The sequence below is a fragment of the Mustela putorius genome, unplaced genomic scaffold (genome assembly GCF_011764305.1).
Source record: "Mustela putorius furo isolate JIRA1106 unplaced genomic scaffold, ASM1176430v1.1 tig00003850_pilon_pilon_pilon, whole genome shotgun sequence".
NCBI classification, from domain to species: Eukaryota; Metazoa; Chordata; class Mammalia; order Carnivora; family Mustelidae; genus Mustela; species Mustela putorius.
The window spans coordinates 15,657,418-15,672,251 of NW_025422002.1; the positions used below are offsets into that span (position 1 = coordinate 15,657,418).

Genomic DNA, 14,834 nt, shown 5'->3' on the forward strand with positions numbered 1-14,834 from the left:
TGTCCATCGACTGATGAGTGGATAAAGAAGACATGGGACATATACAATGGAATAGGACTCAGCCATAAAAAAGAATGAGACCTTGCCATTTGCAATGAGACCTAGAGGGTGTTACACTAAGTGAAATAAGTCAGTCAGAGAAAGACAAATACCACATGATTTCACTTATATGTAAAATCTAAAAGGTAAAATGAACAAACACACAAAAATCTCTTAAATACAGAGAACTTATAGTTGCCGAAGGGGAAAGCGGGGGGGGGATGGGTGAAATAGATAAAGGGCATTAAGAGGTACAAACCTCCAGTTACAAAATAAGTCACAGAGACTCAAAGTACGGCATCGGGGATATGGTCAACAATATTGTACTAGTGTTGGACAGTGACAGACGGTGACTACACTTACTGGGATAAGCACTGCATAAAGTCCAGTCCAGTCACTATGTTGCACACCAGAAGCCAATATAACATTGTATGCCAATTATACTTCATTAATAAAAAAATTTAAAGAAGTTAGAAATAGGAGAAAGATAAAGTTTTAAAATATTATAAAAAAATAAAAACTGAAGTTAATTAGAAAAAATAAAAAAGAAGACTGATAGATCCAAGAACTGGTTCTTCCGTAAAAACCTGAACACTAATGGGGAAAAGCCTCTTCACTGGTTTTCATAAACAATGTACACTTTCAAAGCTTCTGAGAGACTTCCTTTTCCCTAGAGATTGGGGTGGGGGTGCTTCACAGAGCCCCTGGGTGGACAACTTCAAGTCCTTGGTTTTTGGTTGTGGAGTGAGCAAGGCTCTCTCTTGCCATTCAGGCCACAGAGCACCCAGCCTTCTTACACCTCCCCAGCTTCTCAGCTCCTATTCTGTTCCCCTTACACATTGAAGAACACACACTCACCCCAGTTCTTCCTTTGAGATGAACTCAGGGGCCAAGGTAAAGATGATAATCCCTAAGAGCATTCTTCTCCCTTGCAGGGAGGATGGGGACCCGAGGGCTGGGAGTGCACACTTCTGACCAGGTTCACGCCCACCCTTCCCAGGATCAAGGGAGATAAAGAAACTGGTCATGGAGCCTGTATGTCCCCACAGGTGACTGGACAGCCCCAAGGTGAGCAGAGGCCTGGGACCCCTGACCCTGGGAGGAGAACACGCCCACCTGGATGAGGCTGGGCTCTTGGCCTTTGCTTTTGAGCACCATGGTGTTCCGCCACCGCAGATACTTGTCCCTGTGGGCCTGGATCTCATAAGCCAGGGTGGATTTCTGACTTAAGAAGCGCTCAGGACAAGGGGCAGGCTGAGACGGGAAGACCATCAGTTTTCCGTCTGCAAGATCGTCCTGTGAAATGGGCAGCCCCAGCTCTTGGCTCAAGTCTTTGACCATGGTGGAGGATGGCAGCAGGCCTCTAGTGATCACCTCCCTGAGCTTGGTGCTGTGATGGCAGATGGAGTAGATCCTGCAAGACAGAGGGCCACCCACATGGCCTCACCTACATTTCCAAACGTGTTTACCAGTCCCGTTTTCCAAGAGCACGTGCAGCTCAGGCGTCATTTGGCTCATCCCAGTTCACAGAACTTGGGGACTCGAAGCTTAGAGTCCACCCGGACGAGCCCACCAAAGAGAATGCCTCCTTTTCACTCTCCTCACAGCCCTCAGAATTAAACCCTTCCCACAATCCACTCTGATTATTTTTCGGCTGCTGTGGCCCACCCCTTGGCCTTGCAGATTCAGATAAAGCCCTGAGGAAGCCGCCGCTACCTGGAACGCAGCAGACACTTAATAAATAGCAGTTTTCTTCCCTTTTCCTTAGACAGGGCCCAGTGTCCCCTCACTGACCGCTGGGGCAGCGGACACCCAAACGCTCCAGCACCTCCCCAGCACGAGCCTGCTGAGGCCCCCGGCACCGCCCCCCCTTCCTGACTTGCAGCTTCGGCCTGCTGTTTGTGGGGTGCCCAACCCACACCTGCCTAGCCCCTCAGGTAGCGCTGTGCGGGGAGACGTGGGAGAGAACAGGACTCAGTCCCCTCTCTCCATGGCCCCGGGCGCCCGCCCTCCCTTTATTAATATATTTGAGAAGCTGGGAGCTGACTCTCACCAGGGCTGTTGCTGGCTTTAAAGCCTAAAGAAATGGTTGGCATCCCCCACCCGGGCTCCAGTGAGCAGACTGTCCCCTGATGAAGGCCTGCTCGCTGACATTCAAGGCCAGCCCTTCCCAATGTCCTGAAAGAACCAGCCACTGTCCTTCCCTGCCCCCACAGAGCCAGGCACAGGCTGGCCATGGTCCCAGGGCTCCCACTGCACTAGGCTTGGTCAGTCTCCACTCCAAACTGGGGGTGCCCCGCTTGGCCCCCCTGCTCCCTACATGAATGGAGAAGGCCCTCCGGGAGCGTGAGCCATGCTCAGTCCTGCAGAAGGAACACACGGCTTCGCAGGGTCACAGGCAGAAGGCCTGGGGGAAAAGGGGAGTAGGGGGAAAAGGGAGAGAGGTTCACCAGCCCTGGAGTAGAACAGCACAGGTAAAGGCAGGCACAGAGTGGAAGATCTTGATCTTTGGAGGATGCCTTTCTTCACAGGTTAGGGAAGAAGCAACAGAAGCAAACATGCAGCTGGGAGAGGAAACTGTTCCAGGCCTGGTGGATCTGGTTCTGGTCCGCATCACTCACTGCTAGGGCTGTTCTGAGCTATTCCCCCAGAACAGCATATAACTTCGCCTGACCTGTGTTCAAGGAAAGGGCCTTCCTTTCCCCAGTGTTTCCGAACCCCCTTGGGAGACCACGTGGAACAGAGGGAATGACACAGGTTTGGGGTCCCAGGGAACTGAATTCCACTCCTAGGCTCAGCCTCTTTAGGCATAAAGAAAAATAAAAGCTGGGGCACCTGGGTGGCTCAGTCCCTTAAGCGTCTGACTTCGGCTCAGGTCATGATCTCAAGGTCCTGGTATCGAGTCCCACCTGGGGCTCCCTGCTCAGCGGGGAGCCTTCTTTCTCTCTCTCTCTGCCCCTGGCCCCTGGAGGGTTCCCTGCACCACCCCCAGCGGCACCACCCCCAGCCGCACCGGCTCCCGGTGGCCACTCCCTGGGAGGGGGCCTGGCGCACCTGGTCAGGGCCTGGAAGGCCTTCTGCAGAACGCTGTTGCGGACGTAGAGCGCCGAGTGCTTCATGAGCTGCGACAGCGGCTTGAAGAGGTGCACCTGGTACAGGACGGTCTCCAGGTCGGCGTAGAGGCGGTGGCGGAACCGCAGCGCGGAGTTGTAGAGCACCTTGTGTTTGCCCGGCTCTGCCCTGGTGATTCTGCAAGGAGGCCGAGGGGCGAGGCCTTAGCACCTCTCCGAGGGCTCCCAGATCGCTCTGCGGTGTTGCCCTTGGGCAGAACTATTTTCGGAATGCGTTAACAATAAATCATCTGAAAAACACCTGATGAAACATCTGATAGACCATCCTTTCCAAACCTTGGCAGTGAAAATGCAGAACCCTACTTCATTTTCCTCTTGTCCTGCCACCGCTCCCATTCATACACTTGGCTGGCCGGCATTCCCAGCCTGGCAGAGGTGCTAAACACACCCTGCCACACCACGCCACGCCCCTGTGTTGGTACAGGCGGCTCCTGCACCTCGGGGAAACTAAGGGAAGGCAGCAGGGACCCTGCCTATCCCCTCGGTGAATGGGTGTTTGGTCATGGGGTTTTCCCCTTTGGCGAAGTACCTGTCCGAGCATTTTGCCCACTCTTCCCTTGGCCTGTTTTCATTTTCTTATTGATTCATGGGCGTTTTTTACATATTCAGGATACTAGCTCCACACAAGGCAAATAATTTTTTTCTGAGTCTTTCTTTTCACAATTTCTATGATACCTTTGTTAAAACAGAAGTGATTCACTTCCATGTAGCTGGTTCCGGCATCATTTTCCTTTATTCTGTGTACTTCTGTCTTGTTCAGGAAATCTTTCTTTATCCTAATCATCTGAAAGCTTTAGCGTTTCGCTATTCAAAAACAGATTTTTCTTTTCTGGTGAGCTCTGAATAAGACCAGATAATTGTGGTCTAGCTGACTGTACTGTGTCCATCAATAAGGCATTCTACTTTTGTCAGATATCCCGGCTGGAGGAAATTAGGCACTGGGTGCATGGAACAATTCTATATTATTTTTGCAACTGATTGTGAGTCTGCAACTATTCCAAGTGGGTTTTAATCTACCTGGAATTGATTTCTGTGAATTGTGTGAACCACACAATTCCTCGTTAATTAGGAATAGAGTGGAACTTCCTTAAATTGATAAATGACATCTACAAAAAACCTATAACTAACATCATATTTGTAATGGGGAAAGTCCCTTCCATCACACGAAGGAAATACAGATTGGACAGGAAGACACTGAGGATAACACAAACAAATGGAAAGACATTCCATGCTCATGGATTAGAAAAACAAATATTAAAATGTCTATACTTCCCAAGGCGATCCATACATTCAATGCAAGCCATATCAAAATACCATTAGCATTTTTCATAGAGCTAGAACAAACAATCCTAAAATTTGCATGTAACCAGAAAAGGCCCTGAATAGCCAAAGCAATCTGAAAAGGAAAAACAAACCCAGAGGTATAACAATTCCAGATTTCGAGTTATACAACAGAGCTGTAGTAATCAAAACGATATGGCAGTGGCATAAACACAGACACATAGATCAATGGAACACAATAAAGAGTCCAGAAATAAACCTATGATTATATGTCAATTAATGCATGAGAAAGGAGGCAAGAATATTCAATAGGAAAACAGTTTCTTCAACAAATGGTACGGGACAGCTCCAGGCAAAGAATGAAACTGAACCACTTTCTTACAACAAACACAAACTCAAATGGATCAAAAACCTAAATAAAACCATAAAACTCCTAGAAGAAAATGCAGGCAATAAGCTCTTTGACATTGGCCTAAGTAATATATTTTTGGTTATGTCTCTTTAGGCAAGGGCGACAAAAGCAAAAATAAACAAATGGAACTACATCAAGCCAAAAAGCTTTTACACAGTGAGGAAAACCAACAAAATGAAAAGACAAACTGTGGAATGGGGGAAGCTACTTGCAAACAATATATCCAATAAGGGATTTATATCCAAAATACATAAAGAACTCATTTGACTCCATAACAACAACAACAACAACAAATACCCAACTGAAAATGGGCAGAACAGCTAAATAGAAGATAATGCAGATGGCCAACGCACACAATGAGGAAATTACAACATCCCTGGTCATCAGGGAAATGTGAATCACAGCCACAATGGGATACCACCTCACACCTGTCAAATGACTATGATCAAAAACACAAGAGATGACAAGTGTTGGTGATGGAGGATGTGGGGAAAAGGGAACCCCCGTGCCCTGTGGTTGGGAAAGCAAACTGGTGCAGCCACTGTGGAAAAAAGTATGGAGATTCCTCAAAATTTAAAAACAGAATGACCAGGGCACCTGGGTGGCTCGGTGGGCTAGATCCTCTGCCTTCGGCTCAAGGTCATGATCCCAGGGTCCTGGGATTGAGCCCTGCATCGGGCTCTCTGCTCAGCGGGGAGCTTGCTTCCTTCTCTGTCTCTGCCTGCCTCTCTGCCTACTTGTGATCTCTGTCAAATAAATAAATAAAATCTTAAAAACAAACAAACAAACAAACAAACAAACAAAAAAACCCAGAATGACCATACCAATAGGGCAATTCCATGACTAGGTATTCAGCCAAAAGAAAATGAGAACACTCATTCGAAAAGATATATGCACCACTATGTCCATTATTTGCAATAGTCAGGATATAGAAGCAACCTTCAGGTGAATGGATAAAGATGTGGACTGTGTGTTTGAGTGTGTAATGGAATATTACTCAGCCATATAAAAGAATGAGGTCTTGCCATCTGCAACAACATGAATGTAAGTAAAGGGTATTATGCTCAGTGAAGTAAGTAAGTCAGACAGAGAAAGACAGATATTGTATGATTTCCCTTATATGTGAAATTTAAAACCTAGAACAATAGAACAAACAAAACAAACCATTCCATGGGTACAGAGATCAAACTTAGAGTTGCTGGGGCTGGGAGTTGTGGGGGTAGGCATGGGTTACACAGGTGATGGGGATGAAGAGGTACAAACTCTCAGTTTTAAAATAAATAAGTCACAGGGATGTCATGAGCAGCATAGGGAACAGAGCCAATCACATAATAACTTCGTATAGTGAGAGATAGTAACCTGATCTACCATGCTGATCATTTGCAATGTATAAAAATATCAGATCACTGTCTTGCACATCTGAAACTAATATTGTAGGTCAACTATAATTCAGTTAAGAAGAAAACATGTCCACACAAAAACCTGTACGTTATTACTCACAGCAGCTTTATCTGTAATCGTCAAAAACTGGAAATAAACAAAATGTTCCTCAACAGATGGACAGGGAAACTGTGTCACATCTGTTCCATGAAATATGACCCAGCAACAAAGAGGAGCAAACTACGGATATATGCAAAAATGTGAACGGCTCGCCAGCACTGAGTGGACGCTGAGTGGAAGCTCCTAAGGTCATATAATAGGATTCCATTAATATGGAAGATTACATACAGATGAAAAAATTAAGGGGGCGCCTGGGTGACTCAGTCATTAACTGCCTGCCTTCGGCTCAGGTCATGATCCCAGGGTCCTGGGGTCAAGCCCCACGTCAGGCTCCCTGCTCAGCGGGAAGCCTGTTTCTCCCTCTCCCACTCCTGCTTGTGTTCCCTCTCTCATGGTGTCTCTGTCAGGTAAATAAATACAATTTTTTAAAAATGAAGGAGATGGAAAACAGGATAGTTAAAGAGGGTGGGCATGACTGTAAACACAGAGCATGAGGGAGCTCTCGGTAACAATATGCTAGTTCAAGGTCTTCACAAATCTGTATGTATAAACTGGCACAAACAACATACATACTGACATTGGCATCCTGGCTTAGATATCTGCACCACAGTTAAGCAAGATGTGACCGTTGTGGGGAAAGGGTATGTGGGAATCTCTGGAATATTCATTAAACTTCCTATGAATCTATAACTATTTCAAAAGTTGAAAATGTACACAGATTTCTAAGGCAGCGAGAATTGATTTTTGTGAATGGTCTGAGGTTTGGAAGTTATTTTCCTTTTTTCTTATGGATAAACAATTATCCCGACACTGTTTATTTATTTATTTTCATTTTTTAAAAAGATTTTATTTATTCATTTGACAGAGAGATCACAAGTAGGCAGGGAGGCAGGCAGAGAGAGAGGAGGAAGCAGGCCCTCCACGGAGCAGAGAGTCCAATGCGGGGCTCAATCCCAGGACCCTGGGATCACGACCTGAGCAAAAGGCAGAGGCTTTAACCCACTGAGCCACCCAGGCGCTCCCAACACCGTTTTTTAAAAAAGTTTCTCCTTTCCTCAACAGATCTGTTTGTTTGTTCGTTTGCTAGAGGTATTTTTCCTCCTCCTCTCCTTCTCCTTCTTCTTCTTCTTCTTTAAAGATTTTATTTATTTGACAGAGAGAGACACAGCGGGGGAGTGGGAGAGGGAGAAGCAGGCTTCCCGCTGAGGGAGCAGAGAGCCTGATACGGGGCTCCATCCCAGGACCCTGGGATCATGACCTGAGCTGAAGGCAGAGGCTTAACCCACTGAGCCACCCAGGTGCCCCAGCTAGAGGTATTTTTCAAATGAGATTTTTTTTTTAAAGATTTTATTTATTTATTTGACAGACAGAGATCACAAGTAGGCAGAGAGGCAGGCAGAGAGAGAGAAGGAAGCAGGCTCCCTGCCAAGCAGAGAGCCAGATGCGGGACTCGATCCCAGGACCCTGGGATCATGACCCGAGCTGAAGGCAGAGGCTTTAACCCACTGAGCCACCCAGGCGCCCCACCTTGAATGAGATTTAATTCAGATGCCATAATGTATATAATTCAATCATGTTTAGTCTATTCATAGATACACGCAATCATCATCACAATTTTCAAGCTTTCTTATCACCTAAAAAAGAAACCTGTACACATCTATACCCCCATCTATACTCTCATCCCTTGACCCACAACCCTAAGTATTCACTAATCCTCTTTCTGTCTCTATAGGTTTGCTTATTTTTGACATTTCATATAAAGGACTCATCCAATATGTGGCCTTTTGTGACTGGCTCTTTTCACTTCACTTACTATAATGTGAGTCAGTATTTCCTTCCTTTTATGTCCAAATAACAGCTCATTGTATTTATATGTCACATTTTGTTTAGCCATTCATCAATTAATAAACATGTGGGCTGTTTCCACCTAATGGCTATCATAGTGCTCTTATAAACAGTTATATACTGTCCAGCGTGGACATGTGTTCTCATTTATCTTGGGCATTTACCTAGGAGGGGGACAGCTGGGTCGTACAGTATCTCTTTTTAGCCATTTGAGGAACTGCCAGACTGTTTTCCAAAGTGACTCTACCATCTAATTCATTACCAGCAGTGAATGACAATTCTGAGCTCTCCACATCCTTGTCAACACTTGCTATTACCGGACATGTTTAATTCCAGCCAAACTGGCCTGTGTGAAGTGTATCACCTTATCTAAATTCACCCTTTTCATGTGTACAATTCAATGGTTTTAGTATAAGCATTTGCTGCTGATCTTCCAATGTCGCACATCTTATGTCAAGTGACTGTTTGCATGGAGGTCTGTATTTGGATTTTCTATCATATTTCGTATGTTTGCTTGTCTATCACTGGTCCAATAAACTCTCTTAATCACTATGGTTTTATAAGGAGGCTTGATATTTAGTAGAACAAGTTCTCCCATCTTGTTCTTGTTCTTATACACACGATGATGTAAATTTTTAAATCAGGTTCTCAAGCTCCATACTTTTAAAATTGGGATTGCTTTGAATTTATACATCTGGCTTGCAGATAACTGACACCTCTATTAATACTGAGTGTTCCAATCCATGAACATGGTAGTCTCTTTACTTGTTTAGGTTTTCTTTAATGTTTCTAAAAATCCTATAATATTCATGATAGAGATGTTCTAATCCTTTTTGTTGAATTTCATACTTTTATAATACTTTAAAAGCATTCACTTTTTAAATGATTTTTTGTATATAGATGGAATTCAGAAATTCAATAGGTTTTTACATTAATGTTTGTATCCAGAAACCTCATTAAACTATCTTATCTGAAAATATTTTTTATATTATCTTTGCAATTTTTTATACATATTTAAATTTTTTGACACGGTTTAAAACACTTATTTCAATTACTGCAACATCGATCATTAATTTTCAGCTTTTTTTCTTTTCTAATATAAGCATTTGAGTCTATAAAGTTTCCTCTAACACTAACATCACCCCACAAATTCAGATACTATACTATTTTCATTATTGATCAATTCAATAATGTCTAATTTCTATTTGTTTCTCTTTTGGTTATTTGGAAATAGTTGTTAATTTCCAACCATGTGAATTTTTTTCCCGGTTAATGATCTTTTATTTCAGCTTCACTGAACTGGGGTCCATGAGCCTATTTTATATTATTTTTTCTATTGGGACAAAACTGTTCGTTGAGATACATACCATATCCCCAACTTAGCCAAACTATAAAGTTTGAGGTCATAGTTTCTCAAACTGCCCTGATTTCTGATACCCACTGAAGTTTAAGGTGTTCCTTTTTTTTTTTTTTTTTAAGATCTTATTTACTTATTTGACAGACAGAGATCACAAATAGGTAGAGAGGCAGGCATAGAGAGCGAGGAAAGCAGGCTCCCCACTGAGCAGAGCCCGATACGGGGCTCCATCCCAGGACCCTGGGATCATGACCTGAGCCGAAGGCAGAGGCCTGAACCCACTGAGCCACCCAGAAGCCCCAGTTCAAGGGGTTCTAATACCACCCTCAGGCTCAACAATTTGCTACAAGAACACACGGAATTCACTGAAAGATGTTACACTCACACTCACAGCTTATTATAGGGAAAGGATGCAGATTAAAATCAGCCAGAGGAAGAGACACATAGGGCAGAGTTTAGAATGGTTCTAAACACCAAGTTCTCAATGCTCTTTCCTCATGGAATCAGGATGTGTTGTCCTGATGACATTGCTGAGGGATAATACGCACATAGAAGTTCCCCTGAGCCTTGGTATTTAGAGTTCTTATTTGGGCTCTGTTACAGAGGCATGATTGATTACTTGCTTGATTGCTCACATGGCAATCTCAGTCTCCAGATCAACTGACATGACAAGACCAAAGCCCTAACCCTAAATCACACTCGGGGTCTTTCTGGCATGACCACCAGGTATGGTGGTCCCATCCTATCCCAAGTTCTGGTGTAGTCATCCCCCAACCTAAGCAAAGGCACTCCTATTAGGTATGACATATATCACCACCCAGAAGCCAAAAGCAAAGGCCAGACCTTTTGGGCAAGGCCAGATTGTTTACTGCACACACTTTTTCATTATAAGTTCACACTTTTCAATTGCATGATTCAGTGGTTTTTAATATATTAACATTGTGCAATCATAAACACCAATTCTAGAAAATTCTCATCACCCCAAGAAGAAATTGTACCCATTAACAGTCACTCCCCACTTCTCCTTCACCCCTTCCCTGAAACCCTGAGAACCACGAATCTTCCGTTTCTGTGGATTTGACTAGACTAGACATTCCACATTAACAGAATCATACAACAGGTGGCCTTTTATGTCTGGCTTCTTTTACTCAGTACATTTTCAAGGTTTACCCATGTTGAAATGTGTATATCAGTACTTCATTCCTTTTTCATGGCTGAATATTATTCTATTTTATGGATATATCACATTTTCTTCATTGGTTGAGGGACATTTGAGTTGTTTACACTTTTTTTGAAGATTTTATTTATTCATTTGACAGACAGAGATCACAAGTAGGCAGAAAGGCAGGCAGAGAAAGAGAGGGAAGCAGGCTCCCTGCTGAGCAGAGAACCCAATTTGGGGCTCGATCCCAGGACCCTAAAATCACAACCTGAGCTGAAGGCAGACCCTTTAACCCACTGAGCCACCCAAGTTCCCATTTCCACTTTTTTGACTATTATAAATAATGCTGCCATGAACATTCACATACAAGCTTTTTGTGTGGACCTATGTTTTCAGTTCTCTTGGGCAGATAACTAGACACAATGCCAGCTCCTTCACAGCACCTCTTGGCTTACCAACACATCAAGACAGGGCCAAACAGGGCTGCTCTCCTGTCTTGGATGAATACAACTCAACCTCAGGACTACTTGCTGTTGTCAGCATCTAGGTTCTAGGGCATCTGAAATCCAAAGACAGAGAGGGGGAGTTTCCAAACTAAAAAAAGGAGGTACTAGGGCACCTGGGTTGAACCTGAGCCTGGCTTCTGACCAGCTACGGTCATGATCTCAGGGTCCTGGGACTGAGCCCCATGTTGGGCTCAGCACTCAGCAAGGAGTCTGTTTCTCCCTCTCCCTCTGCTCCTCCCCCACCCAGCTCATTTTCTCTCTCTCTTGAATAAATAAAATCTAAAAAATAAAAATAAAGAAAAGAGGCCCTTTAAGCCCAAACTAGGATACTTGCAAATAACAAAAGGAAAAGAGAATTGTCATGAAGACAAAACTGAAGAATGGAAGGACCATAAGGGACTACCTGCTCCAGCCCAGAATCTGAAAGTTCGATCGCCTCTACAAAATTTCCACTGAGGTATAATTAGGTATTCCTGAAGGTCATCAGGGAAGGAGAACTTTCTGCACCTAGGCAGCTTCTCCAGCCTCAAAATAGTCAGATAGGTCTTCCTTAGACTCAGTGGAAATCTACTTCTCTGTGGTGTCCATCTTAGGGCCATACAGAATTTTCTTCTCCTTGTTAGCCAAGTAGGCCCCTCAGAAGTCTGAAGGGAGGGCCCATTTTCCTGAACCACCCTTTCTACTGCGTGGCCCTAAAGTCTTCCCTTCATCCAAAGGCAAGAAATTCCGCCTGTGGTCAAGGCCAATAATGGAGTCCTGTGAAGTCTTCTATAATAAACCCCAAAAGGAACTGAATCAACATATCCTTCTTACAGATGAGGACACTAAACCTGAGCCTGGCTTCAAAAGATTTCCCCCTACCAAAATAATAAAAAAAGATTTCCCCAATCCACTCACTCAGCATCAAGACATCATGACTTTTACATGAAACACAAACACCAAAAAAACACCCACCTACCGGCTTTGATGGCTGTCCCATAGCTGCTTCAAGCCTTGGTCAGCCAAGCCCTCCAGAATGAGAAGGTGAAGCTTCCCATCCAGCAGGTGGAAGCCAGTGAGTACATCCAGGTCCTGCCTTTCCTGGATCTTTACCCGCATCTTAAAGGCTGACAGGATTTGCTGGATGTTCCTGATAGGGTGGGCATCCAGATCAAGGGCCTTGGCATTGATCATGGTGATGTCCTGCAGCAGGCCGTAGAGGAGGGAGATCTTCTTGGAGTCAAACACGAAAATGATGCGGCCAAACTGGGTACCTGAAAGCTCTGGGTCCGGGGCTTCAGCCCTGGCCTGCAATGGCACAGCAATGTCCACCCGCATCTTGAGCAGAGAGTTGGCCTCAAGGTAGTTACCCATGGGCATTGGGTTGTGCTGGAAGCCATCTGTGGGGACCCGAAACCCCACAACCTTCCTGCTCTTGCCATCTTGGCCACAGTGTTTGGGCTTGGGTTCACAGCTGTGGATGGGGACGACCAAGTTCAAGTACTTCTGGCCGAGGAGAAGGTCAGCAAAACTGACCTGGGCAACCCCATAAGGGTCCCATATCTTGTTCTGGGATTCAAAGGGGTTATTCTCTGTCTCTTCCAGAGAGATGAGGGACTGTAGGTTGAGGTATGCATCCAAGGGGTCATCCCCAAACAGGGTGGGCTTCCGGGAATACTCCTCTAACTTGCGGTCCCTGTCATGAACTTGCACCACCATGGGGGGCCCCTCCAGGTATTCCCTCAGGTCACTGGGCTGCATTGCCCCAAGAAAGATGACATTGATGTCCTGGAAATGGATGTGGATTCCATGGGGCCGCCCCTCTGTTCTGTGAACTGGAGTCTTAAAGAACTGGTACTTGCAGTACACAGGGATGCACAGCTTCTAGGAGAGAATGAGGTGACAACAGATCACTAGGCTGCAGTGGCAGTCACTCTGCCTCCCCTTTAAAGGCAGGCTCCCACAGGAGGCTCAAATCCTAGAGCCACATTGGCCCCCTCCAGTCCCTGTGGCCTGGATTCCTCATCCACAAAATACCAAGGAAAGAGCCAGCTCTCCAAGGTCATCCCCAGGATTAAGTGACATACATGAAAGCACCAAGATGGTGGCTCACAAAAGACAGGGCCTAATAAATATTAAGTCACTATTTCCTCCTCCCAAACTGAGTGCCATGAAGACAGGCCATGTGCATTTTGCACAGCTGTATTTTTACTTCCAAGCCCAAGGCTAGGTGCAGAAAAGGTGGAGATAAGTGGTTTTTAGAAAAGGTAATCCATATTTCCTAGACATCTTGGAGGGTTGGTATGGGCTCACCTTTAGCATATTAACAGGTATCCAAGCAAAAAGTTACCACAAGGTGAAGAAGGGCTCAGAGTTGTGGGGTTTAAGAGGGCATGGAAAATAAGATGGAAAGGAGTGACAGAAAACAGGGTATCCTGCATATTTTAACCTTGACACTAAGACTTTTTAAATCAAAAGTTAACCCTTATGCAAGTTTGTGATCTGAATTCATACTCCAAGTGTACTATTTATTTTACACCGAAACCTTTAAATAATCCTGGGTTGGTATGCTCCCAGGTACCTTGTAGAAGTTCTCAAAAAACCTTCTACAGAAATCCACTTTCAACCTAGGCTTCAAAGAATCCTCATGAAGAAAGTTCAATTAAATGTGAAACCACAGTAAAAATTACAAAATTCCTAAGTAAAAGGTACTACTAGCAAAATTGGTTGCACAAAGCCATAAGATATTAGAGTCACCAGAAACATAAACTAAATATATTTGTTTGGTTATGTGTAAAAAAAGGAATATAATAAGGTCAAATCTACTGTATTTCTATTTTCTAACAATGAATAATTTTAAAATATCACCTACAGTAGCATAGAAACATAAAATGCTTGAAAGAAATGCAATGAAAAATGTGTAAGACCTGTACACTGAAAAGAACAAAATTAAGAGAGAAATTAAAGAAAATCTAAATAGAGAAATATACAATCTTCATGGATAGGAAAATGCAATTAATTCTAGATGAATCATAGACCATATACATCTTCTAGAAGAAGACATAGGAGAGAATTTTCATTCATGTGGGAAAAGATTTCTTTGACAGGACACCAAAAAACACTAATTATAACAGCCGAAGTTGATAACATGGACTTTATCAAATAAAGTTAAGCCCTAGACTGGCATAAAACATGTATAATACATATATCTATATATATATATATATATATATATATATATATAACACGAAGGACTTGTATACAGGATATAAAAAACATATATAAAATAATAAAAGAGAAAAAATGAAAAATAGTAGAAGATGAACTTTAAAATTTGGTTACGTGGAGTAAGCACACCCCACTCTCCATCTCCCAGTGAATGTATCCAGAAATCATAGACAGAATGCATGGAGCAGCTGTCAGAGGCCTCTGAAAAGTAAAAAATAATGGAAAATTGGGAATGGAAACCAAACTCAAAGTACAACCAACACAGCTATGAGTTTACTGGGTTTATTTTCCTCTTGTATGTTGTAGCCTGGACTCAAAAGGAAGCCTGAATCCAAGAATTGTGCACTAGATACAGACAGAGCTCTAAGAGAAGCCCTCTCTTTCTGTTCTAAGG

General features: G+C 43.9%; 1 protein-coding gene across 7 annotated transcripts in view; it reads right to left on the bottom strand.

Moving 5' to 3' along the window:
• Window positions 1–14,834, bottom strand: part of CFAP92 (cilia and flagella associated protein 92 (putative)) — a 66,522-nt gene that overhangs the window by 17,706 nt on the left and 33,982 nt on the right. For 4 of the 7 annotated variants that reach the window (XM_045063381.1, XM_045063379.1, XM_045063380.1 and 1 more), the window contains 3 exons: window positions 12,192–13,096; window positions 3,094–3,288; window positions 1,156–1,453 (listed from right to left, as the gene is read on the bottom strand). In XM_045063381.1, coding sequence (XP_044919316.1) covers window positions 1,156–1,453; window positions 3,094–3,288; window positions 12,192–13,096 — 1,398 coding nt within the window. Of the gene's footprint in view, window positions 1–1,155; window positions 1,454–3,093; window positions 3,289–12,187; window positions 13,097–14,834 lie in introns of those variants that run through there. The other 3 variants (XR_006601572.1, XM_045063383.1, XM_045063384.1) reach the window with 3 other exon arrangements.